The 24943-nt window shown below is 37.2% G+C and overlaps 1 protein-coding gene across 1 annotated transcript in view; it reads left to right on the top strand.

Moving 5' to 3' along the window:
- FERRY3 (FERRY endosomal RAB5 effector complex subunit 3) overlaps nucleotides 1-24943 on the top strand; it is a 59184-nt gene that overhangs the window by 7934 nt on the left and 26307 nt on the right. Inside the window, exons 4-9 of the mRNA XM_028120953.2 lie at nucleotides 4518-4699; nucleotides 9070-9169; nucleotides 9276-9397; nucleotides 21190-21296; nucleotides 22944-23141; nucleotides 23965-24093. Coding sequence (XP_027976754.1) covers nucleotides 4518-4699; nucleotides 9070-9169; nucleotides 9276-9397; nucleotides 21190-21296; nucleotides 22944-23141; nucleotides 23965-24093 — 838 coding nt within the window. The remainder of the gene's footprint in view (nucleotides 1-4517; nucleotides 4700-9069; nucleotides 9170-9275; nucleotides 9398-21189; nucleotides 21297-22943; nucleotides 23142-23964; nucleotides 24094-24943) is intronic.

Below are 24943 nucleotides of genomic sequence, written 5' to 3'. Positions count from 1 at the left end.
AGAGAACTTCAGGAAAGCTTCCCACAGGAAAGAGAAAGTGAGTTGAGACCTGAAAGATTAGTTGGAAATAGGAAGGTGGAAGGTATGTGGTGGGAGAGGAGAGAAATAATACCCTAGGCAGAGGGTATAAATATAAAGGTTTGGAGGTGAGAGAGCCCATGGCACATTAGAAAAACTGAAAGTTGTTCAGAATGGCTAAGAAAGAGAGTTCAAGCCATCTTGAGTTCTGTCTTTATGCCGAAGGTAATGAGCAGCTTTAAGAGTTTAGTAGAGGAGTAAGATGATGATCATGTTTGTACTTCAGGAACATCAGTTCAGTGCATTAGCATGAAGAGTTTATCCTGCAAGGGAGAAATATTGGAATAAGTTAGAGGACTGTTGTAGTTAGGGAAGAAATTATGAAAGTTTAGTCTAGAACAGTGGTAGTTAAAATAGTAAAGAGAAGATAACAAATGACTTTCCATTCATATATTTGTTTATTCAGCAAATACTTTGTGTGGATCCTGTACTAGGCATTGGGGATGTATCAACATAACAAATCTGGTCCTTATTCCCATGTAACGGTAGTGAAGAAGACAGTTAATAAGTACATAAATTATAATTTTAAAAATGTTATTAAGGAAATAAGTAGGGTGCTGTCATGGAGAACCAGGAAGGGGGTTATAAACCTAATTTATATAGGATTAAAGAACTCTTCTCTAAGGTGTTAATATTTAAGCTGAGACACGAAAGATAAAAGATCAATTGGCTCAGATTTCTTGCTTGGACAACTGAGGGAATGGTAGAATGGTGGCTCCCTTCACTTGAGAAGCAAGTTACAGCATAAAAATGATGGCTTCAGTTTATACCCTTTAAATGTGAAGTGCCCACAAGAGGCACCCATGTAGAGGTGTCTCATAAGCACTTAGCTGTGTATACCTGGCACTCAGGAAAGATGATTGGATTGGAGATATGGGTATGGGAGTCATTTATACATAGATGAATTTTGAAGTCATGGAATGAATGAAATTGCCCAGAGTGACTATATAGAAGGAAAAGAGTACATGCCTGTGCAGAATCCCAGTGAAACCCTGTATTAGAATTGTCTGTTGACTTACCTGTATCTCCTGCTTGTATGGATAACCACCTGGAAATGTTTAGTGTATTCTCTATTATAGCTCTGGTACGTATCCCAGTGCCTGAAAATAACAGAGCTTTGGTATGGGTTAGATAGATGGGATAAGTAGATGGCAAAAAAAAAAAAAAAAAAAAAAAGATGGATGAATATACAAGTAAATGAACACACTAACACCTAAGGGATGAACAGAGGAAGAAGAACCTGTAAAGGGAAGAGAGGAATTGGCCCAGGAAGTAGAAAGAAGACAAGATTATGGCTTCATGAAGGTTGAGAAAAAAGAGGTGCCAAGAAGGAGGGAATAGTTCATATGTCAAATGCTTCTGAGAGAATGAAGTGAGGAAAAGACTCAAAAATATCCATTAGGTTTATCAGGTAATCTTTATCTGTGGCAAGATCAGTTTTAACCATTGGTGGGACTGAAACTAGATTTCAGTGACTTTAAGAATGTGTGGGAGTATTAAGGAGGGCATGTACTGCATGGAGCACTGGGTGTTAACACGAAAACAATGGATCGTGGATCACCACATCAAAAACTAATGATGTATTGTATGATGACTAACATAAATAAAATTTTAAAAATTAAAAAAAAAGAATGTGTGGGAGTGTGGAAATAGAATGAATATAGATAACTCAAGAAGCTTGGTTGCCTAAAGAGGAAGGATGAGACACTTGCAAAATGAAAACACAAGATCAGGGGTTTGTTTATGATGGTATCGATGAAGACTAGAAGGGATGGAATCCAGAACTCAAGTAGAGAATTAATCTTGACCGGGAGGAGGTACATTTCTTCTGTTATGGCAGAAAGGAAGAAGAAAACAATGGATATAGATACTGAAAATTGTACTGCTTTAGTAGCAGAAAGTTGAGGACATTCTCTTCTAACTGCTTCTACTTTATCTGGGAAATAAAGACAGGCCATGTGTTTAGATGAAGTGGGGGAACTGATGACACAGTTGGATGTTTGAGGAGAGAACTGACCAGAAAAAGATAGGATTTCCAGGCATCATTGAAGGGAAAAGTTAGAGTAGCACCAATCTGTCATCATAAACTTTACAGTTTTGTAGTTTTTCTGCTGCAGTGTTCTATAGCCTGACTGCAAGCATAGAGAAAAGGAATAATATTAGAGTTTTGTTAGGTGGGCAAGAGAAAGAACAGTCAAGGAGGTTGAGGATTTGGGCAAGAAAATATTTGAATGCTGGACCATTCCCTAAACTACTTAAGGAAGAAAGTGAAGCTGGGCGGGACCTAATGGCTGATAAAATATAAGAAAGTAGAAGGGTCTGTGCAGTGGAGATCCTGATGATTTAAAGAACCCATTGCCTGGGAGTAATTGAATGTGAATCTTGGTTGGAGGTTATAGTCAGAGACTGAATGTTTCCGTTTCAGAGGCTGAGCTGTTCCCGGGAATGATGCAGAGTGGGGGACTCAGGGGGAGCAGAGGACTTAGTAAAGATAAGTTCAGGGAAGCAAGAGGCAGGGCACTGGATTGGGTTCCCCACATGGACATCCAGGTAACCCAGGCTGATGACAGGACGTGGAACAGAGAGGAAGTCTGTGGTGTGAATTCAGGGCCAAAGCTTTACGTGGGAAGGTAGAGGTGGAGAAATAATGGCCTGGACATTAAATAGTTTTCTTTTTGCAGGCCTTTACTCAGTGCCCCCATTCCTGTCAGCCATCACAGTTCCTTTCCTAGTATCCTCTCTCCTGAGGGGATGGCATGAGTTAGGTTAGGGGAAAACTCTGTTTAGTGCTTCTCATGTAGGTAGTTTGTACCTATTGGTAAGGCTTGCTCTAGGCCAAGTGTTAAATTGATGCTGCCGGTTACTATGGTTAGCTGGTCTGGTTCGTGAGGTTCCTGAATATCTGGTGCTATGTATGGGCAAGCAGATCTCTATGATCTCTCACAGGCTCCTTCCTACAAAGTTTTAGCCTGAACCTGAAGTGAATTTCGAACTGAGCTTAAGTCACATGGGCTGCTTATAATTCCTAGAGCAGTTAGCAGAATGTGCTGTCAAGTTTTCAGAGGCATTAGAGCAGATGAAATCCATGTTCAAGATTCAGCTAGTCACCTTAAACTCTTCCCTCCTGATCTGGCAATTGATTGAAGTGTAAGTAAAAGATAAGGGATAAAGGTTTACCTATTGATTGACCGGTTTGAAGATACCTATTTCTGGGATATGTCCACTTGCTTTATTTTTAGGTAAATTATTACTTTGAGTTGTGTCCTCATCGATTACAGTTTTTATTTTCATTGGCAAGGAAAGGGAAGAATCCAGATTGTTCTTTTTTTATAGGTGTCTGTTTACAAAGATCAGTAATGGAAAAAACATTGAGTTCTTTGTGTTATTTCCACTTTTGTCATTAAATTGCATAATCTTTGACAAAGAACTGCTCAACCAGTTTTCTCACCTACAAAGCATTGTGTCTGTCTGATGTATTGACATATCTCAGGTCCTTGGGACAGGCGTCCATACCTCCCCAGATGGATATGTGTGCATACTTCCTTGGATGGATCCTTGTGTGTGTTGAGGGTATCCCCATTTTGCCTCTCTCCATGTTTCTGTTTTTCTTGTTAATCAGTGTTTACTCAGTCCCTTATCATTTTGATAGCTACTGTTTTCATATTCTTAAAAGCGTATTCTTAAAAGATTTCATATTCTTAAAAGCATTTTAAGAAGAAAGCAGAATACTAGAAAAAGTCAAAATAATTGCGTAGGTTTATCTTGTTGTAAAATCCTACACATGAATTGGGTTTTCAGGGTCATTGCATCACTAAACATGTGAGTATATATGTAACCTCCTTTTCTAAATGTATATCCTATAAAACCTTTTTTGGCAATGTATTTTTTTAATTTTTTTATTTGTCTCAGAGAGAGAGAGAGAAAGAGCAATGTATTTTTAATAATGAGAAGCTTTTTTCTAATTATAATAATATAGTATAAAGAAAGTTAAGGTCATCAGAGATCCTACATTCCTGAAATAGCTACCATTAGCATTTTGTTGATCATCCCTTGTGTGTGTGTGTGTGTGTGTGTGTATTTTACAGAAATGTTATTCTGTAATTTTACAGAAATGTTAAAATTCTGTTATTTTACAGAAATGAGATCATAGCACCCTTAATTTTTTTTCAATTATGAACACTTCCTATCCCTTCCTCCATATTAGTACCCCTCCTCATTCCTACCTCCAGGTAATTCATATTACATCTTAGTTTATACCTTTCCATCTTTTTGTATACTCAAATAATCCTATATAACCTATATATACACTTATATAAATAGAAGGTCTCTATCCTTGTCTGATGCACAAAAAAAGATTCATAATATATGTACTCATCTAGTAGTATAGTAAATGAAAATGCCGTGTCATGATTTAAGAATGTCTGTGTGTCATCTTGTAGACCACGTTAGAGCATGCAAGGCCTGAAGAGCCCAGCTGGGATGAAGATTTTGCAGATGTGTACCATGACCTAATCCATTCTCCAGCCTCTGAAACTCTCCTAAATTTGGAACATAATTACTTTGTTAGTATCTCAGAACTGATTGGCGAAAGAGATGTGGAGCTGAAAAAATTACGAGAGAGGTATTTCAGATTTCTTGCACTATCATAATTAAATGTCACATTGTCAGATACGGTGGCTGCAGAACAATTGGTTTTCATTTAATTGTGAAATTGAAAAATAAAATAGAAAAAAGTTCTCTAATATTGGAAATTAATTTTCTTGTGTGTTTCAATCTGTAATTTCAACTAGGAAGTCATCACAGACTTATAAAACTTCTCAAGTGATTTACCTGAATAAATTATGGTGGCTTTATATAGTATTTCTAGTCTTTATATATTATTTCTAAGCTCTAGGCACTGTGCAAAGTGCTTTAGATGATATCTTAGCCTGTTCAGGCTATAACAAAATACCGTAGACTAGGTGGCTTAAACAGGAGAAATTTTTTTCTCCCAGTTCTGGAGGCTTAGGTAGTTCAAGATCAAGGTGCCAGCAGATTTGGTACCTGGAAGACCCGTCTCCTGGCTTATAGACAGTGCCTTCTCAGTGTGCACTCCCATGGCCTTTCCTCAGTGTGTGGTCCTGGTGTGTCTCTTCTGGAGAGAGAGTTCTAGATACTAATTCCATCATGAGGGCTCCAACCTCATGACTTCGTCTAAACCCAATGACCTCCGAAGGCCCCACCTCCAAATATCATCACATTGGGGGTTAGGGTTTCAACATACAAATTTGAGGAGACACAAACATGCAGTCCATAACAGATGCCTTACCTCATTTGATTCTTACCACAGCCCAACTATTATTACCCCCTTTTACAGATGAGGAAAATAAGTTAAATAACTTGTCGAAGGACAAGCTGGAATTTGAAGTCATAGCTCCACTCAAAAGCTCTTAACCACTTTACCAAGCTCTCTCCCTATTTGGAACCTCTTTAAAACCCTGCCATTACTAAGTTCATTGTCTCTTTCAGTTCACTTTTGTAAGTTTATTTACATGAGGGGAAAAAATAACACTAGTATTATTCCAAGACATTCTAATTCATTGCATACAGTATTGAAAACAATGCTTTTGTGATTCATTTTTTCCCTCCAGAGTAAGTAAAAAATTGCTAGCATTATTTTAAAACATGACTTTCTAGATTGCTTTGTAGCAATTCTGTAAAATGTAATAATAATCAGGATATGCTTCTTCTAGATAATCCATTTTAATCCAGCAGAATCTAATAACATTTATTACCTTAAAGACATTCACTTAAGACTTTAGGTATATGTGGTATTAAGATAATGTTTTGAGTGGGTGATGTAACATTTCTTTAATTGTAAAAGTATATTAGGACCAAATCACATGTATTTCTTGTGACTGACTTGATAGTCTGTCCCAAAGTAGTAAATTTAAAATGATGTACTGGTTTGCTCCTGGCTCTCATTTGCTTTGCATTAGAAAACATTGGGACCAGCAAGATGAGAATAATCTGTTATTTTGAGGGTTGTCATAGTTAGGAAAATTTAAAATGCAAAAATCATAAGCAAATGGATTTGGTAGTTTTTTCCTGAGAAATACTCTTCTGCATACCAGATCAGCATTTTTACTATATTGCGTAGGTTGGTACATTTTCATAACAGTTCTACTCCTCTCAACCTTTTATTTTCCTATCTAGTAAAATATTAGAACATTCTCTGTCAGAAAGAACTTGATATTTTGACATTTGTCACTCCATATGGGTTTAGCTTTGCTGATCAGCTGCATTGAGGCAGTTTGTTCCTTTCTGGGTGGGGTACCTGTAGTATGAGTTGTTGTCACCAGGTAAAGAGTTGAAGCTGTGTCTCTCAGGGAGACAAAAATTTTATTTAGTCCTTTATTATGTAGCCAGTAAAACTGTGACTATATTTTTAGAATAAGAATGAAATATAGGTTAGATTAATATAAGTATTCTTCCTTTGGGGAAGCTGCATTAACTTACTAATTATCTGTATTTACTGGTACTTCATACATTTTTTTTCTATTGTGGAATAGTTTTTTTGTAGGAGTTTGGGTTTGTTTGTTTTTTTTGTAAGTTTTTTTTTATTTATTTGACAGAGAGAGATAGCAAGAGCAGGAACACAAGCAAGGGAAGTGGGAGAGGGAGAAGCCGGCTTCCCGCCGAGCAGGGAGTCTGATGTGGGGCTCGATCCCAGGACCCTGGGATCATGACCCAAGCCGAAGGCAGACGCTTAATGACTGAGCCACCCAGGTGCCCTGGTTTATGTTATTTTTTGAAATGTCCTTTGGCCAAATCTTGATGGGGTTTTGCTTTTTTTTTTCTTTGTAAACATAATATTTAAATACATTTATTTTTTTTCTTAAGATTTTATTTATTTATTCGACAGATAGATAGCACAAGTAGGCAGAGTGGCAGGGAGAGGGAGAAGCAGGCTCTCCGCTGAGCAGGGAGCTGGACATGGGGCTCGATCCCAGGACCCCAGGATCATGACCTGAGCCGAACGCAGCCGCTTAACCAACTGAGCCACCCAGGCGCCCCTAAATACATTTATTTTGACAACAATTTGTAGTTTATTCTCCAATACCCAAACTGTTAGCTTGAAAGAGAAAAATAAGCTAGGTTCCTCTTGAGGTAGGTGATTGTTGTAAAGGTGAACAGTATAACTTAAGACAAGTTAGACTTCACTGATAGCTATGGAAGTTCACCCAATTCATTTACCCAATGCATGAGCAGAAGTGACACATTTTCTTATTTCTCTTTTAATTTTAATTCCACTTTACACCTTTAAAAGACAGTTTCTTAGCACAGTATAATAATTTTTTCTGTTTTTTCTGTTATAGCAGACTGTTATAATCGTTTTTTCTAAGTATCTTCAAGATAATGTTCAGGTTGTTAGAATTATCACACCTGACAAACTGAGCCAATACCTAGTTAGATAGAACTAGAAATATAATAAAATTTCCTTTCATCTTAATCCAAGGAAATGTATATTGTGTCATTAACTGTATCATTAGCCCTTGCATTTCTGACACATTTAGGGTGAAATAAATGTTCATGCAATTTCTTTTGTTGAATTATTTATTAGTCTTTTTTTCCTCACTGTTAATTTGCTGCTGTTAGCAAACCAGATTTAAGATACAAAAATTTAAAGATACTCATTTATTGATATTTAAAGATACTAAATCTTTAAAACTTAAAAATGGCAATGATACTTTTTATCCACTAGAGGGAACATGCATAATGTAAAATATTAATCTATTTATATCAAAGTTTGTATTTATAATTGTGTTGCAATTATTTCTGCTTTAATTAAAAATTTTACTTGCAAGCACCTGGCCCCCAATAGTTATAAAAAGTTATTGGGGTCACTTGCATTAGAATTAATTGAGGACTAAATGGTACTGAACATTTAATACTAGGAGGTAAATACAGAAATATATAAATAAATGTATAACATATAAATGAGTTTTATTTATCACATACATATAAGTGTCTTAATCGGTTGTTATAAGTAATGATAAATTCTCTTTTAAGAGCAATTACATTAATTAGACTCATAGTAAAATCCTTTTCTTTTATGTCTTTATTTCATTATTTTCACATTTGTTTGAAATATATTTTAGAACAAACTTTTTAAATACATTTATATTAGAAGATAATTTTTTAATTTGAAAAATTTTAAGAACTTATTTATTAAAACATACAGAAAAGACAACAACCTGTAGGTGTACAATTCAATAAGTTTTTATAAAGTAAGCACACCCATGTAATCATCACTCAGCTCAAGAAATGGAATATTTCCAACACTGCAAAAGGCTCCCCTGGGTCTTCTTGTCATAGCCCGTCTCTCCCATAAATAACTGGTATCTGAACTTCTAATACCAGTGATTAGTTTTTCCTGTGGGAAAACCATGTTTAATTTCTGCACAAATGAAGAAGGTAAGGCTAAAACATACTTTAGCATGTATCTTATATTCCTCTATAAGGAGAACTTTGTGACTTAATACCAGTTTGATTCTTAGAACCTAATTGACAGCTTCGGCGATACTATAAGCTAACTTTCAGAGCTTGATATCACTTTAACTCCTGTGCGTATAAGTAGAAAATGTATTAAAGCTGGAGTCAGAGTATCTTCTTTGAGGAAATCTGCAGATGAGAAAGGAGTCTAGTTTCAAGCATTAGTCATGGAAATTGAAAGATCGCCTAGATTTTGACTGCTTTCACTTATGTGTTAACTTTAGATCAAGATCTAGCTGTACAAATGACGCATTATATGACATTATCATTATTCCCACATCCCCATTTCCAGGACTTCAGAGTGCTTTCTAGGTATTACAGTTGCTATTCCTGGACATCTTCCTATAAAAGAAAAAATTTCATTTTCACTTCGTAGAGATTGTTTAATGAATCAGGAGTGGCCATACCCCTTAAAGATATCATGAATATTATCTGATCCACTCATTTATGTTTTAGACAAGGCATTGAAATGGAAAAAGTGATGCAGGAATTGGGTAAATCACTGACAGATCAAGATGTAAATTCACTGGCTGCTCAGCATTTTGAATCCCAGCAAGTAAGTGAAGTGCAATGATTTTTAGATACACAGTTGCATTTTCTTTCACTTATGTTTGTAAAAAAAAAAAAAAAATTTGACCACTTGGTGTACTCTCTCTTTTTAGGACTTAGAAAATAAATGGTCAAATGAATTAAAACAATCAACTGCCATCCAGAAGCAAGAATATCAGGAATGGGTGATAAAACTTCATCAAGACCTAAAAAACCCTAACAACAGCTCCCTCAGGTATTAATCATCTATTGTTCTTATTAGATAAAAGTACACTGTTAGTAAGAGGCTGTATGTATAATACAATGGAATCTTTTAGTTGTAGCTATTTTCTTTTTTTTTAATTTTTTTATTGTTATGTTAATCACCATACATTACATCATTAGTTTTTGATGTAGTGTTCCATGATTCATAGTTTGTGCATAACACCCAGTGCTCCATGCAGAACGTGCCCTCTTTAATACCCATCACCAGGCTAACCCATCCCCCCAACACCCTCCCCTCTAGAAACCTCAGTTTGTTTTTCAGAGTCCATTGTCTCTCATGCTTCGTCTCCCCCTCCGACTTACTCCCCTTCATTCTTCCCCTCCTGCTATCTTCTTTTTTTTTCTTAACGTATATTGCATTATTTGTTTCAGAAGTATAGATCTGTGATTCAACAGTCTTGCACAATTCACAGCACTCACCATAGCACATACCCTCCCCAATGTCTATCACCCAGCCACCCCATCCCTCCCACCCCCCACCACTCCAGCAACCCTCAGTTTGTTTCCTGAGATTAAAAATTCCTCATATCAGCGAGGTCATATGATACATGTCTTTCTCTGATTGACATATTTCACTCAGCATAACCCCCTCCAGTTCCATCCATGTCGTTGCAAATGGCAAGATCTCATTCTTTTTATGGCTGCATAATATTCCATTGTGTATATATACCACATCTTCTTTATCCATTCATCTGTCGGTGGACATCTTGGCTCTTTCCACAGTTTGGCTATTGTGGACATTGTTGCTATAAACATTGGGATGCATGTACCCCTTCGGATCCCTACATTTGTATCTTTGGGGTAAATACCCAGTACTGCAATTGCTGGATCGTATGGTAGCTCTATTTTCAACTGTTTGAGGAACCTCCATACTGTTTTCCAGAGTGGTTGCACCAGCTTGCATTCCCACCAACAGTGTAGGAGGGTTCCCCTTTCTCCACATCCCTGCCAACATCTGTCGTTTCCTGACTTGTTAATTCTAGCCATTCTGACGGGTGTGAGGTGGTATCTCATTGAGGTTTTGTTTTGGATTTCCCTGATGCCCGGCGATGTTGAGCACTTTTTCATGTGTCTGTTGGCCATTTAGATGTCTTCTTTGGAAAAATGTCTGTTCATGTCTTCTGCCCATTTCTTGATTGGATTATTTGTTCTTTGGGTGTTGAGTTGGATAAGTTCTTTATAGATTTTGGATACTAGCCCTTTATCTGATATGTCATTTGCAAATATTTTCTCCCATTCTGTCGGTTGTCTTTTGGTTTTGTGGACTGTTTCTTTTGCTGTGCAAAAGCTTTTTATCTTGATGAAATCCCAAGAGTTCGTTTTTGCCCTTGCTTCCCTTGCCTTTGGCGATGTTTCTAGGAAGAAGTTGCTGTGGCTGAGGTCGAAGATATTGCTACCTGTGTTCTCCTTTGGGATTTGATGGACTCCTGTCTCACGTTTAGGTCTTCCAACCATTTGGAGTCTATTTTTGTGTGTGGTGTAAGGAAATGGTCCAGTTTCATTCTTCTACATGTGGCTGTCCAATTTTCCCAACACCATTTGTTGAAGAGACTGTCTTTTTTCCACTGGACATTGTTTCCGGCTTTGTCAAAGATTACTTGACCATAGAGTTGAGGGTCCATTTCTGGGCTCTCTATTCTGTTCCATTGATCTGTGTGTCTGTTTTTGTGCCAGTAGCACTCTGTCTCGATGATGACAGCTTTGTAATAGAGCTTGAAGTCCGGAATTGTGATGCCGCCAGCATTGCTTTTCTTTTTCAATATTCCTCTGGCTATTCGGGGTCTCTTCTGGTTCCATACAAATTTTAGGATTATTTGTTCCATTTCTTTGAAAAAAGTGGATGGTATTTTGATGGGGATTGCATTGAATGTGTAGATTACTCTAGGTAGCATTGACATCTTCACAGTGTTTGTTCTTCCAATCCATGAGCATGGAACGTTTTTCCATTTCTTTCTGTCTTCTTCAATTTCTTTCATGAGTATTTTATACTTTTCTGAGTACAGATCCTTTGCCTCTTTGGTTAGATTTATTCCTAGGTAACTTATGGTTTGGGGTGCAATTGTAAATGGGATCGACTCCTTGATTTGTCTCTCCTCTGTCTTGTTGTTGGTGTATAGGAATGCCACTGATTTCTGTGCATTGATTTTATATCCTGCTACTTTACTGAATTCCTGTATGAGTTCTAGCAGTTTTGGGGTGGAGTCTTTTGGGTTTTCCACATACTGTATCATATCATCTGCAAAGAGTGAGAGTTTGACTTCTTCTTTGCCGATTTGGATGCCTTTGATTTCTTTTTGTTGTCTGATTGTTGTGGCTAGGACTTCTGATACTATATTGAATAGCAGTGGTGAGAGTGGACATCCCTGCTGCGTTCCTGACCTTAGGGGAAAAGCTCTCAGCTTTTCCCCATTGAGAATGATATTCGCTGTAGGTTTTTCATAGATGGCTTTTATGATATTGAGGTATGTACCCTCTATCCCTATACTCTGAAGTGTTTTGATCAAGAAAGGATGCTGTACTTTGTCAAGTGCTTTTTCTGCATCTATTGAGAGGATCATATGACGCTTGTTCTTTCTTTTTTGAATGTATTGTATCACGTTGATTGATTTGTAGATGTTGAACCAACCTTGCAGCCCAGGGATAAATCCCTCTTGGTCGTAGTGAATAATCCTTTTAATGTACTGTTGGATCCTATTGGCTAGTATTTTGGTGAGAATTTTTGCATCCATGTTCATCCAAGGATATTGGTCTGTAATTCTCCTTTTTGATGGGGTCTTTGTCTGGTTTGGGGATCAAGTAATGGTGGCCTCATAAAACGAGTTTGGAAGTTTTCCTTCCATTTCTATTTTTTGGAACAGTTTCAGGAAAATAGGTATTAATTCTTCTTGAAATGTTTGATAGAATTCCCCTGGGAAGCCATCTGGCCCTGGGCTTTTGTTTGTTGGGAGGTTTTTGATGACTGCTTCAAATTCCTTAGTGGTTATAGGTCTGTTCAGGTTTTCTATTTCTTCCTGGTTCAGTTTTGGTAGTTGATACATCTCTAGGAATGCACCCATTTCTTCCAGGTTATCTAATTTGCTGGCATAGAGTTGCTCATGATATGTTCTTATAATTGTTTGTATTTCTTTGGTGTTGGTTGTGATCTCTCCTCTTTCATTCATGATTTTGTTGATTTGGGTCCTTCCTCTTTACTTTTTGATAAGTCTGGCCAGGGGTGTATCAATCATGTTAATTCTTTCAAAGAACCAGCTCCTAGTTTCGTTGATCTGTTCTACTGTTCTTTTGGTTTCTATTTCATTGACTTCTGCTCTGATATTTATTATTTCTCTTCTCCTGCTGGGTTTAGGCTTTCTTTGCTGTTCTTTCTCTAGCTCCCTTAGATGTAGGGTTAGGTTGTGTATTTGAGACCTTTCTTGTTTCTTGAGAAAGGCTTGTATTGCTATATACTTTCCTCTTAGGACTGCCTTTGCTGCATCCCAAAGATTTTGAACACTTGTGTTTTCATTTTCATTGGTTTCCATGAATTTTTTTAATTCTTCTTTAATTTCCTGGTTGACCCATTCATTCTTTAGTAGGATGCTCTTTAGCATCCATGTATTTGAGTTCTTTCTGACTTTCCTCTTGTGATTGAGTTCTAGTTTCAAAGCATTGTGGTCTGAAAAGATGCAGGGAATAATCCCAATCTTTTGGTATCAGTTGAGACCTGATTTGTGACCTAGGATGTGATCAATTCTGGAGAATGTTCCATGGGCACTAGAGAAGAATGTGTATTCCGTTGCTTTGGGATGGAATGTTCTGAATATGTCTGTGAAGTCCATTTGGTCCAGTGTTTCCTTTAAAGTCTTTATTTCCTTGTTGATCTTTTGCTTGGATGATCTGTCCATTTCAGTGAAGGGGGTGTTAAAGTCCCCCACTATTATTGTATTGTTGTCACTCTGTTTCTTTGCTTTTGTTATTAATTGCCTTATATAATTGTCTGCTCCCATGTTAGGGGCATAGGTATTTACAATTGTTAGATCTTCTTGGTGGATAGACCCTTTAAGTAGGATTTAGTGTCCTTCCTCATCTCTTATTACAGTCTTTGTTTTAAACTCTAATTTGTCTGATATAAGGATTGCCAGCCCAGCTTTCTTTTGGTGTCCATTAGCATGGTAAATGGTTTTCCACCCCTTCACTTTCAATGCGGGGGTGTCTTTGGGTCTAAAATGCGTCTCTTGCAGAGAGCACATCGATGGGGCTTGTTTTTTAATCCAATCTGATAGCCTGTGTCTTTTGATTGGGGCATTGAGCCCATTTACATTCAGGGTAACTATTGAAAGATATGAATTTAGTGCCATTGTATTGCCTGTAAGTTGACTGTGACTATATTGTCTGTGTTCCTTTCTGATCTATGCTGCTTTTAGGCTCTCTCTTTGCTTAGAGGACCCCTTTCAATATTTCTTGTAGGGCTGGTTTTGTGTTTCAAATTCTTTAGTTTTTGTTTGTCCTGGAAGCTTTTTACCTCTCCTTCTATTTTCAGTGACAGCCTAGCTGGATATAATATTCTTGGCTGCATATTTTTCTCGTTTAGTGTTCTGAAGATATCATGCCCATCCTTTCTGGCCTGCCAGGTCTCTGTGGATAGGTCTGTTGCCAATCTAATGTTTCTACCATTGTAGGTTACAGATCTCTTCTCCCGAGCTGCTTTCAAGATTTTCTCTTTGTCTCTGAGACTCATAAGTTTTACTATTAGATGTCGGGGTGTTGACCTATTTTTATTCATTTTGAGAGGGGTTCTCTGTGCCTCCTGGATTTTGATGCCTGTTTCCTTCCCCACATTAGGGAAGTTCTCTGCTATTATTTGCTCCAATATACCTTCTGCCCCTCTCTCTCTTTCTTCTTCTTCTGGGATCCCAGTTATTCTAATGTTGTTTCATCTTATGGTATTGCTTATCTCTTGAATTCTGCCCTCGTGATCCTGTAGTTGTTTCTCTCTCTTTTTCTCAGCCTCTTTATTGTCCATCATTTGGTCTTCTATATCGCTGATTCTCTCTTCTGCCTCATTTATCCTAGCAGTTAGTGCCCCCATTTTTTATTGCACCTCATTAATAGCCTTTTTGATTTCGACTTGGTTAGATTTTAGTTCTTTTATTTCTCCAGAAAGGGTTTCTCTAATAACTTCCACGCTTTGTTCAAGCCCAGCTAGTATCTTTAGTCATGATTCTGAACTCTAGGTCCGACATTGTACTAATGTCCGTATTGAGTAGGTCCCTGGCAGACGGTACTATCTCTTGTTCTTTTTGCTGAGGTGATTTTTTTCGTGTTGTCATTTTGTTCAGAGGAGAATAGATGAATGAGAGAACAAAATGCTAACAGATTAACAACATCCCCAGCAAATATACTCTATACAAATTAGAAAAAACCTGAAATCAGGGGAAAAGGAAGGGAAAGAAAGAAAAAAGAAAAAGAAAAAAGATAAAGAAAAAGATAAAAAGAAACAAAAACAGAACAAAACAAAAAAAAACCATAAAATGATCAGATATGATCAGGCTAGTGCATAGATCAGTGCCACAGACTAGATTTTGGGTATATTTTGGTCTGTTAGAAGAAAGTGCATCCTAAAATTTTAAAGGAAGAAAGACTTATGTATGTACAAAATAAGGGTTGATACAATGAAGGGATGGAAGATGACTGTAAAGATGAAATTTGTAAAAGGTTTTATAAATGGAATTGATAAGATAAGAAGTTGTTTGAAAGAAGAAAGAAGATTTAAAAAAAAAAAGGAAAAAAAATCGAGAGACTGTGATCAGGCAGGAGACTAGAACAAAGCCATACACTAGTGATTTAGGGTATATTTTGATCTGTTAGAAGAAACTGTATCTCAAAATTTTAAGGAGAGAACAACATATATATATATATGCCAAAAATAAGGGTAACTACTATGAAGGGATAAAATATGACTCTAAAAATGAAAAATAAAAAATGTTTTTTTAAGAAAGGGATTGATAAGATGTTGGTTGAAAAAGGGAAAAAGAAAAATTCAAAAAAAAAACAAAACAGTTAAAAAAATTAACTTTGAAAAACTAATGAATCATGGTGAAAAAGCCATGAATTCTATGTGCAGTATTCCCTAGCCTTATCCTAGCAGTTAGTGCCCCCATTTTGGAATGGAATTCTCCCATTCTCCTTGATCGGTAAACTTGGTCTTGGCTTGCTGGCTGTTCGTGATGGTCTTCTGGGGGAGGGGCCTGTTGCCGTGGTTCCCAAACGCCTTTGCCGGAGGCAGAATTGCCCCGCCCTTGTCCTCCGGGCTAAGCAAGCTGCTGGGGTTTGCTCTCAGGAGCTTTTGTTCCCTGCAAGCTCTCGGTACAGCTTTGGAGGACCAGGGCGAAAATGGTGGCGTCCCACTCTCTGCCCCGAGGAGCTGAGAACTCGGGGCTCCGCTCCTCAGTGCGCCCCCAGAGAAAAGCAGTCAATCACTCCCGTCTCCCCGGTCTCTGGCCGCACTCTGTGCTCACCCGGCCTGTGACCGAGCGTTTCTATCTCTGGCACCCGACCCCGTGTGGAGTCTCCAAACCCAGCACATCCCTGTGGTGCGCTCCTGCACCGCTCTTCCCAGGGGAGGAGGAGGAGTTTCCCCAGATATGCCACTTGTTGGGTCCCTGCTGGAGGCACAGTGGCCCAACTGGGCCGCGGATCACAGTTTATGGCCACCCCGAGCTGAGAGCCCGCACCTCGGCTCAGTCTCTGCAGCCGGCTCTGATACCTGGGAGCTCTGCTGCATTCAGGCACCCCCAGTCTTTCTGTGACCCCGAGGGTCCTGAGTCCACACTGTCCCGCGAGGTTTTCACCTCCCGCTTAGCTACTGGAGTGACGTCCCTCAGCGGAACCGACTTCTAAAAGTTCCAGTTTTGTGCTCCGCGGCTCTATCACTTGCCAGAAGCGGCCGAGGGAGGTCTCCTCCCCCGCCGTCTATCCTCCTGAATATCGCCTCGGATTCACTTCTCCGCATGTCCTACTTTCCAATAAGTGGTCGCTTCTCTGTTCAGAGAGTTGTTGCTACTCTCTTCTTCAATCTCCTGTTGAGTTCGTACGTGTTCAGAATGATTTGATCCCTATTTAGCTGAATTCCTGAGACCAGACGAAATCCAGGTCTCCTACTCCTCTGCCATCTTGCTCCACCCAGAGTTGTAGCTATTTTTAAGTTACCAGTGACAGTTCAAGATAATTTTATACTTCTAACACGTTTGGTATTATCTGGATTTGTGTGGATTATTTGGGAGGGGGGTTAATTGGTTGCCTTAAAATAGTGATTTACCCCCTTAGAACTTAGCTGTAAATCTCTTAGGTGTGTATATCTAAGTATCCCAAGTACAATCTCTTGTTTGTTTTAAATTGGTTTCTGTTCAATGCAGTAAGCATTGGTTGAATGCATCTTAAATGCCAAGCACTCTCTAAGCAAAAAATCAAAGAAGATGCCTATGCATGTGGAGCTTATATTCTAGAGAGACTGACCTATAAATAAAATAATACTGTGTAGAATGATATGTAAAGTCATAGAAGCATGTGCAAGGTAGAAAAGGAGTATATACGCCACTAATGAATCAATTTACACTACATCAAAAACTAATGATGTACTATATGCTGGCTAATTGAACTTAATAAAAAAAAAGAAAGTAAAGGAGTATAGAAGACTTCTGTAATTCATAACTTGTACAGTACCTGATGTTCTAAATGCATTGTATTTCATATGTTGCCCTAGAGCTTGACAGTGCTTATGTTTTTTCCTGGTTGTATACTCATATGTTTGAGAATTTCTTTCTTTCAAATCTTCAAGTATATTCAACTGGAAATGTACTTAGTACAGTATGATAATCCTGTTTCCAGCAGTTGCCTGGAATCTGCTCCAAACATTTAGAAATAGCATTTTATTTGTGTAATGTCAGTCTCCCCTCTAGTCTTGCCTTGGAGACAAAACCCATGTGTGTTTTTTCTACTGTTATACACAGATCCTTGCCAAGTGTCTACCTCTTCACACTGGCACATAAGACATGCTCAATTAATATTTATAGGATGGGTGGACAAATAGGCAGATGGATGAATTACCATGTAGCTGTTTACCTGATATCTCATCTCTATCACCTCTTACCCAAATATTATAATCTGTCATTTGCCTTATTTTCCCAAGACAACACCTTAGAAATATTTAAACAATTTTTTATGATTAGAAATGGGGTAACATCCTTGACACAAACATATTTGACAACTCATTTCAAATAAAAATAATGAACAAAAAATTTTAAAAAATAATGAGCACAATACAAAGGGAGAGGTGGGCAGAAAGAAGGGTTGGGAACATCTGTATCCTATAATCTGTAACGGTGTTTCTCAAACTGCTGGTTGCAGTCTGCCAGGACCATTCTAGATTCTTTACTTTCCAGTCAGACCTTTAAAAATCACAATAAAGGGGCACCTGGGTGGCTCAGTCGTTAAGCGACTGCCTTCGGCTCAGGTCATCCCAGGGTGCTGGGATCAAGCCCCTCATCAGGCTCCCTGCTCCGCAGGAAGCCTGCTTCTCCCTCTCCCACTCCCCCTGCTTGTATTCCCTCTCTTGCTGTGTCTCTCTCTGTCAAATAAATAAATAAAATCTTTTTAAAAAATTAAATAAATTTTAAAAATGGCAATAAAATGAAATGGAATGCAGTGGAATGGAACAGAGTATGGCAGAGTAGAATAAGGAAAAAATATGAGAGCACATCATACATGAAGCTTTCTATAAATAAATGTGTCTATTAAGCCAGAATGTAAAGTATATACTGTATGTTTTGGTCAGAAATGTGGAGAGTCTGGTGATGGGGATTAAGGAGGACACATGATCTGATGAGCACTGGGTGTTATACGCAACTAATGAATCATTGAATACTATATCAAAAACTAATGATGTACTATATGGTGGCTAATTGAACTTAAAAAAAAAAAGGAAATGTGGAGAGTCATTGATTTTAGGAAGCTGAGAAAGCCCCTTATTATAAACATTATCTCTCGCTTTGCTGCTATAGTTTCAGAAATTCAGTCTATAGAAACAATTCTATTGTGTACATATTGGCCTCTGGCTGATCCTGCTTTTACAAACTAAGTATTCCTAGGAAAGAATGTTTTTACTGTGACTTTGTCAGTTTTGCTTTTCTTTTAATAGCAGTTTCCTTGGGCAGCAGAAACTTGTTTTCAACTCAACTCCGTGTAGAACTCCTATAAGGAGTTGATAAAAGTGGCATTTTATTTTTAGCCATTATTTTTGCTTTTTTAAAAAAAAAACGTCAGGCGTACTGAAGGGTAAATTATGCAAATTAAAAGTTACCTCTTTTAGGTTTACATTTTGATGAGTTTTGACAAACTTAACTGTCATGAAATCATCATTGCAATCAAGATATAGCATTTCACTTTTATACCTTTATAGCTTATTCCTTTCTCTTTCCCAGCTCTTGGCAACCTGCTCTGATTTCTGTCCCTGAAGTTTTGATTTTTTTCAGAATGTCTTATTAATAGAATCAAACTGTTATGTAGCAGTTTGTGTCTTGCTTCTTTCACTTATCATAATGCTTTTTATTCGTGTTGTTTCATTTATGAATAGTTCTTTTCTTTTTATTACCCAGTAGTATTCTAGAAATTTTATAGTTAAGATTTATATGCATAAGTCATGATGTATTATTTCATATATATTATATATAAGTGAATATGTCTACTATAAAATAATGAATAAACACATATATATGATGGTGTATATTTTTGTTTTTCTTATGATATCTTCATTTGGCTTTGGCATCAGGGTAATGGTGGTATCATAAAATGAGTTGGTGGTCTGCTCATGACCCTGTCAAAGGAGTTGATATTTGTGATCATCAATTTGATATCATATTTTTATTTCTAGTACTTTAATTTCCTTTCTCTCTTTGCTTAAATTCCTTATGTGTCCTTGTGTATTGTTTTCCAATAGATCTTTTAGCATATTGATCATCATTATGTGAAAGTCTTTTTCTTTTATGTCCAGTATCAGGGTCATCTCTCAGTCTGTGTCTGTTGATTGCTTTATCTCTTGACAATGGGTTGTTTGTTTCTTTTGCTTGCTTTTTTGGATCTCTCTTTTTTAAAAGAGATGCTGGTTGTTGTGTGTATTAGAAGAGACTAAGGTAAATAATATTTATGTCCAGAAATGAACAGGCCATTAATGTGAAGGTCATGCCACCCTAGTCAGTAGTTGAGCTGAGTTTGGTTTTTGTTCCTTCAGTGATACCACAGGCTTCATTTTCTACTGTAGTAAGCTGCTGCCACTTTGTATTTAGAATGGGGCTTTAGGTTCTAGAGGGTTTTTTCCTGTCATTCTGTTCCATCCTCACTTTCAGGAGTCTTTGCAGGCCTGCGCCACAGCATGAGGTCTTTCTCTCTGCTGTTGCTCTATCCCTGAGGAATAGACTGTTGTTTGTGACTTGGTGCTAGATTCATAGTTGGGGGTGGGGGACAGGTCTCTGTTGTCTTTGTCCAGCTTCAGTCTTGGGCAAGTCCTGTATATCTAGAGCTTGGGTTTGGAGCATTCTCAGCATTTCTACCTGTGCCACTCAAGGGGCTCCCTTGTCTCCTGGACTGCCTCCAGTGTTTTCTTGGAAACACCTGGTGGAGACCAGTGGAAAAGAGTTTGCAAATACATGCAAACTTCCCTCGTGCCTGAAGCTCATAGCTATTCTAAATTTACATGCTAGTCCACACTTGGCCTTTAAGAATTCATTAAAACTTTAGCGATTTCTTTTTACCTCTTTACATTACAGCAACTCATTTCTACCATGCTCTGCCAAAAATGAAAACTGTGTCTCCTGTCTGCCCTTGGAGGGGTGTGTTGCATTTTAGAATTGAGTTTACTTGGTTGCCATGTTACCTCAAGTTTCAGAAAGGATTTTATAGACTATCTGGCTTTTTCTTATTGTTAGAGAAGGAGCAACAATCTCTTGTGGCTTTTCACATCCTACAATGAGGATGTTTTATTAATATAAATTTATTTTTAGGTTTAAATTTGCCATATATACTAATGAAGTTAGTGAGACTAATGAGACTCTTTGGAATAACCCCAAACATACGGTCCAAAATGACTATTATAGACTTATATCATCTTCAGCATACCATGAAATTTGAATTTACAGTTTTACAGTTGTACAGTGCCTCCATAGAAACCTTTTCAGCAAATAAACAAGAACAGAGTAGAGCAAAGGGAGAAGTCCTTGAATGGGAGGAGAATGTTGGCAGTGAAAAAAGCAGGAAAAGATTAAAAAAAAAAATAGAAGATGTGAATACATCAAAATGAACTTCATCTTTTTCATTATTCCTTTTATTTGACTTCTTAATTTTTATTTCTATCACTTCACCTATTTTTTTAGTTTTTCCTAGAGCCAGCCTTGATGTAGGATATATTATATTTTTTTTAAAATATGCCATTTTAGTAAGTTAATCAATTCATTTAATCATTCTCTTAGGCCACATGAGTTGATATTCTAATGACTGGAAAGAATAATATGCAATACTTACTGTAAGGAAATCAAAAAACAAGTAGGAATTTTAAGAACTTCTGATGTTCATGATTCTTCCTTGTTACCATGGATTAAGGAGTAGCTTAGGAATAAATTAAGTGGTACTCTCAACTTTCATTTTGTCTCATTTCATTATAAAGCTTTCTTTCCTTCAAGAAAAGTTCCTGACAAAAAGACCAAAAAAGCATATGAATAATTTTATTAATTTCAGTGAGGAAATTAAAGTTCAACCAAGTCAGTTCAGAGAATCTGTAGAAGCAAATGGAAGGATTTATGAGGAGCAGAGAAAGTTGGAAGAAAGTTTTACCATTCACTTAGGTAAGTGGCTTCATTTTTTGCAGGCGTAATTTATTATAACTTGGGAAGCTTTTTTTATGCTGTAAGAGAAAAATCCCTAGCATATGAGTACAATGTACCCATGTTGTTTTTAATTATAAATTATGTCCTGCTCCCAGCAACATGCAGAAGAATGAAACTGGACCACTTTCTTAAACCATACACAAAAATAAATTCAAAATGGATGAAAGACCTGAATGTAAGACAGGAAACCATCAAAATTCTAGAGGAGAACATAGGCAGTAACCTCTTTGACATCAGCCACAGCAACTTCTTTCAAGATACATCTCCAAAGGCTAGTGAAACAAAAATGAACTTTTGGGACTTCATCAAGATAAAAAGCTTCTGCACAGCAAAGAAAACAGTCAACAAAACAAACAGGCAGCCTACGGAATGGGAGAAAATATTTGTAAACAACGTATCCGATAAAGGATTAGTATCCAAAATCTTTAAAGAACTTATCAAATTCAACACCCAAAAAACATAATAATCCAGTCAAGAAATGGGCAGAAGACATGAATAGGCACTTTTCCAAAGAAGACATCTAAATGGCTTACAGACACATGAAAAGATGCTCAACATCACTCGGCATCAAGGAAATACAAATCCATACCACAATGAGATACCACTTAACCCCTGTCAGAATGACTAAAATTAACAACACAAGAAAGGTGAGGATGCCAAGAAAGGTGAACCCTCTTGCACTGTTGGTGGAAATGCAAACTGATGCAGCCACTCTGGAGAACAGTTTGGAGGTTCCTCAAAAAGTTAAAAATAGAACTACCCTACAATCTAGCAATTGCACTACTAGGTATTTACCCAAAGGATACAAAAATACAGATTTGAAGGGGTACATGCACCTCAATGTTTATAGCAGCACTATCAACAATAGTCAAACTATGGAGAGAGCCCAAATGTCCATCAACCGGTGAATGGATAAAGAAGATGTGGTAGATATATGTACAGTGGGATATTACTCAGCCATCAAAAAAAATGAAATCTTGCCATCTGCAACAACATGGATGGAGCTAGAGTGTATTATACTAATTGAAATAAATCGGTCAGAGAAAGACAAATACTATATGATCTCAGTCATAATGTGGAATTTAGGAAAGAAAACAGATGAACATATGGCAAGGGGGGGGAGTAAAAAAGGAGAGAGGGAAGCCATAAGAGACTCTTAACAATAGGGAACAAACTGGTGGTTGATGGAGGGAGGGGAGTGGGAGATGGGCTAGATAGGGGGGTGGGGATTAAGGAGGGTACTTGTTGTGATGAGCACTGGGTGTTGTATGTAAGTGAATTCTGCACTGAATTGTTTGTCACTGAATTCTACCCCAGAAACCAATATTGTACTGTGTGTTAACTAACTAAAATTTAAATTAAAAAAAAATTATGTCCTGCTTCTAGAGTTTGTTGGCTACACATTTTCTGTTTTAGCTAATATTTATTTTTTAATACTAGAAAGGTTAAATCTGAATAGTTATCAGAATGGGAAATTGCAAGGCCTATTTCTAATTATTTGTAGCACAGATTTATCTGAATTCTTGCCATAGAGATTTGCATCCTGTTATAGTGGATTTTTGCAGCTGTCTGAGTTTCTTTCTGGGACTGTTGCCCACCCTGCAGGAGCCCAGTTGAAGACCATGCATAATTTGAGATTGCTGAGAGCAGATATGCTGGACTTCTGTAAGCACAAAAGAAATCATCGAAGTGGCGTGAAGCTCCATCGACTCCAGACTGCCCTGTCACTTTATTCCACGTCTCTGTGTGGCCTGGTTTTACTAGTAGATAATCGAATCAATTCATATAGTGGTATTAAAAGAGGTAAGTTAACATTACCATATTTACTTCATTAAATTTCCCCTTTAATACCACTCTTACAGAGAAAGGAATTACAGAAAAACAAAAAATTTAGCCCTGGTATTCTAGTAGCCAAGCAACACACATACCCAGCCATGGCTATTTTAGATTTCTTTCATACTTCAGCATGGGTAAAGTGCTTCAGGATATTTACTTTTTCTTAAAATTCTATTATATCATAAGTAATGCTCTTACAGGATTCTTGCTTCAAGGCATAACAAAAAGAATAATCAAGATACAAATGTATTCAATTCAGAAGCAGATCCCGGCTCAGTGTATTTTAGTTCATTGTTTTGTCCTTTCTTCCTAGGTTTTTTAGGTAACATATTTCTTAAATGTTCTAGGTATAATTCTATGTTCCCTCTGTACAGTTCACTTTGTATGATTATTTTAAAAACTTTAAATATATATATTGAAATGTATAACTTCTTAAGGAAACTTGAATAGAGTTTATTTCCCATCATAAATAAAAGAGCTTTCTTGTATTTTTCAGCATTTGGGGGACTGGATTATGATTAAAGTAACTATTATTTAAAGAAGGTTTGGAATTATCTGAAAATTTCCTTGTCTATTAATTGTTTACTCTTTTGAGTGATTGAGAGATTAGGTTTCTGATTCAAACAAAATTGCTGTCACCTAACTTAAAACAAAGTATTGAAAGGGCAAGTATAAGAAATCGTACTTGTGAATTTTATATTTTATTCTGCTAGCTCTCATTGTCTGTAAGTGAATACTAAATATTTGATAGTTCACCTGTAGAAGTTCATAAATGTTTTGGGTCCTTTAGATTTTGCCACAGTTTGCCAAGAATGTACTGACTTCCATTTTCCCCGAATTGAAGAGCAACTACAAGTTGTCCAGCAGGTGGTACTTTATGCTAGAACCCAACGAAGGAGTAAGTTGAAAGAATCACATGGTCAGTAAAACTCAAATTTTTCAAAATTTCACTTTCAGTGTATTCTGTCCCCAAGCACTCCAATAGTATGTGGACCATTGTTAAAATATAGAAAGTTGTATTGGTGGAAAAGTGGAAGAAAGAAATTAAGAACAAAATTCAAGATCTTTAGAAGCTCAACTTCTGTTCTTAATTTCCTTTTTTGCGTGACTTTGTTCAATAACCTTAGCAAAAACTGTTTTTAAATTTATTATTTAATAATACAAAGTTTATTTAACATAATAAAATAAAATAAAATGGTGTAGTAATGTAATCCACCACATTAAGAAATTAAATACCATATGATCATGAATAGATACAGAAAAAGAGTTCAATGAAAATCAATTCCTATTCATTAAAAAACCCCACTAGCAACTAGAAATGGTCAGGACAAACACTTAGTCATCTTCCTTGATTCCTCTCTTCTCTCCATCCCCATATTTGATCCATTAGCAATTCTAGCTAGCTTACCTTTCAAGAAGTACCCAGGGGAGGTGGGTGGGGCATGGGCTAGATGGGTAATGGGCATTTAGGAGGGCAATGGGTGAGCACTGGGTGTGGTATGTAAGTGACGAATCACTGAATTCTACTCCTGAAACCAATATTGCACGGTATGTTCACTGACTAGAATTTAAATAAAAATTTGAAAAGAAAACAAACCAACCCCAAAATATACCCAGAATCTATCTACTTCTCACCACCTCCACTGCCCCCTGCCTGGTCCAAAGCTTATACTATTGCAACAGCTTCTCTTTTTTTTTAATTTTATTATGTTATGTTAGTCACCATACAATACATCATTAGTTTTTGATGTGTTGATCCACGATCCTAT

Source organism: Eumetopias jubatus, unplaced genomic scaffold (assembly GCF_037043125.1).
Source record: "Eumetopias jubatus isolate StellerSeaLion01/CBP00866 unplaced genomic scaffold, mEumJub1_p1.0 scaffold_8, whole genome shotgun sequence".
Taxonomy (NCBI): Eukaryota; Metazoa; Chordata; class Mammalia; order Carnivora; family Otariidae; genus Eumetopias; species Eumetopias jubatus.
Note: the sequence above shows the minus strand (reverse complement) of the source record. Positions and strands in the feature narration are given on the sequence as shown.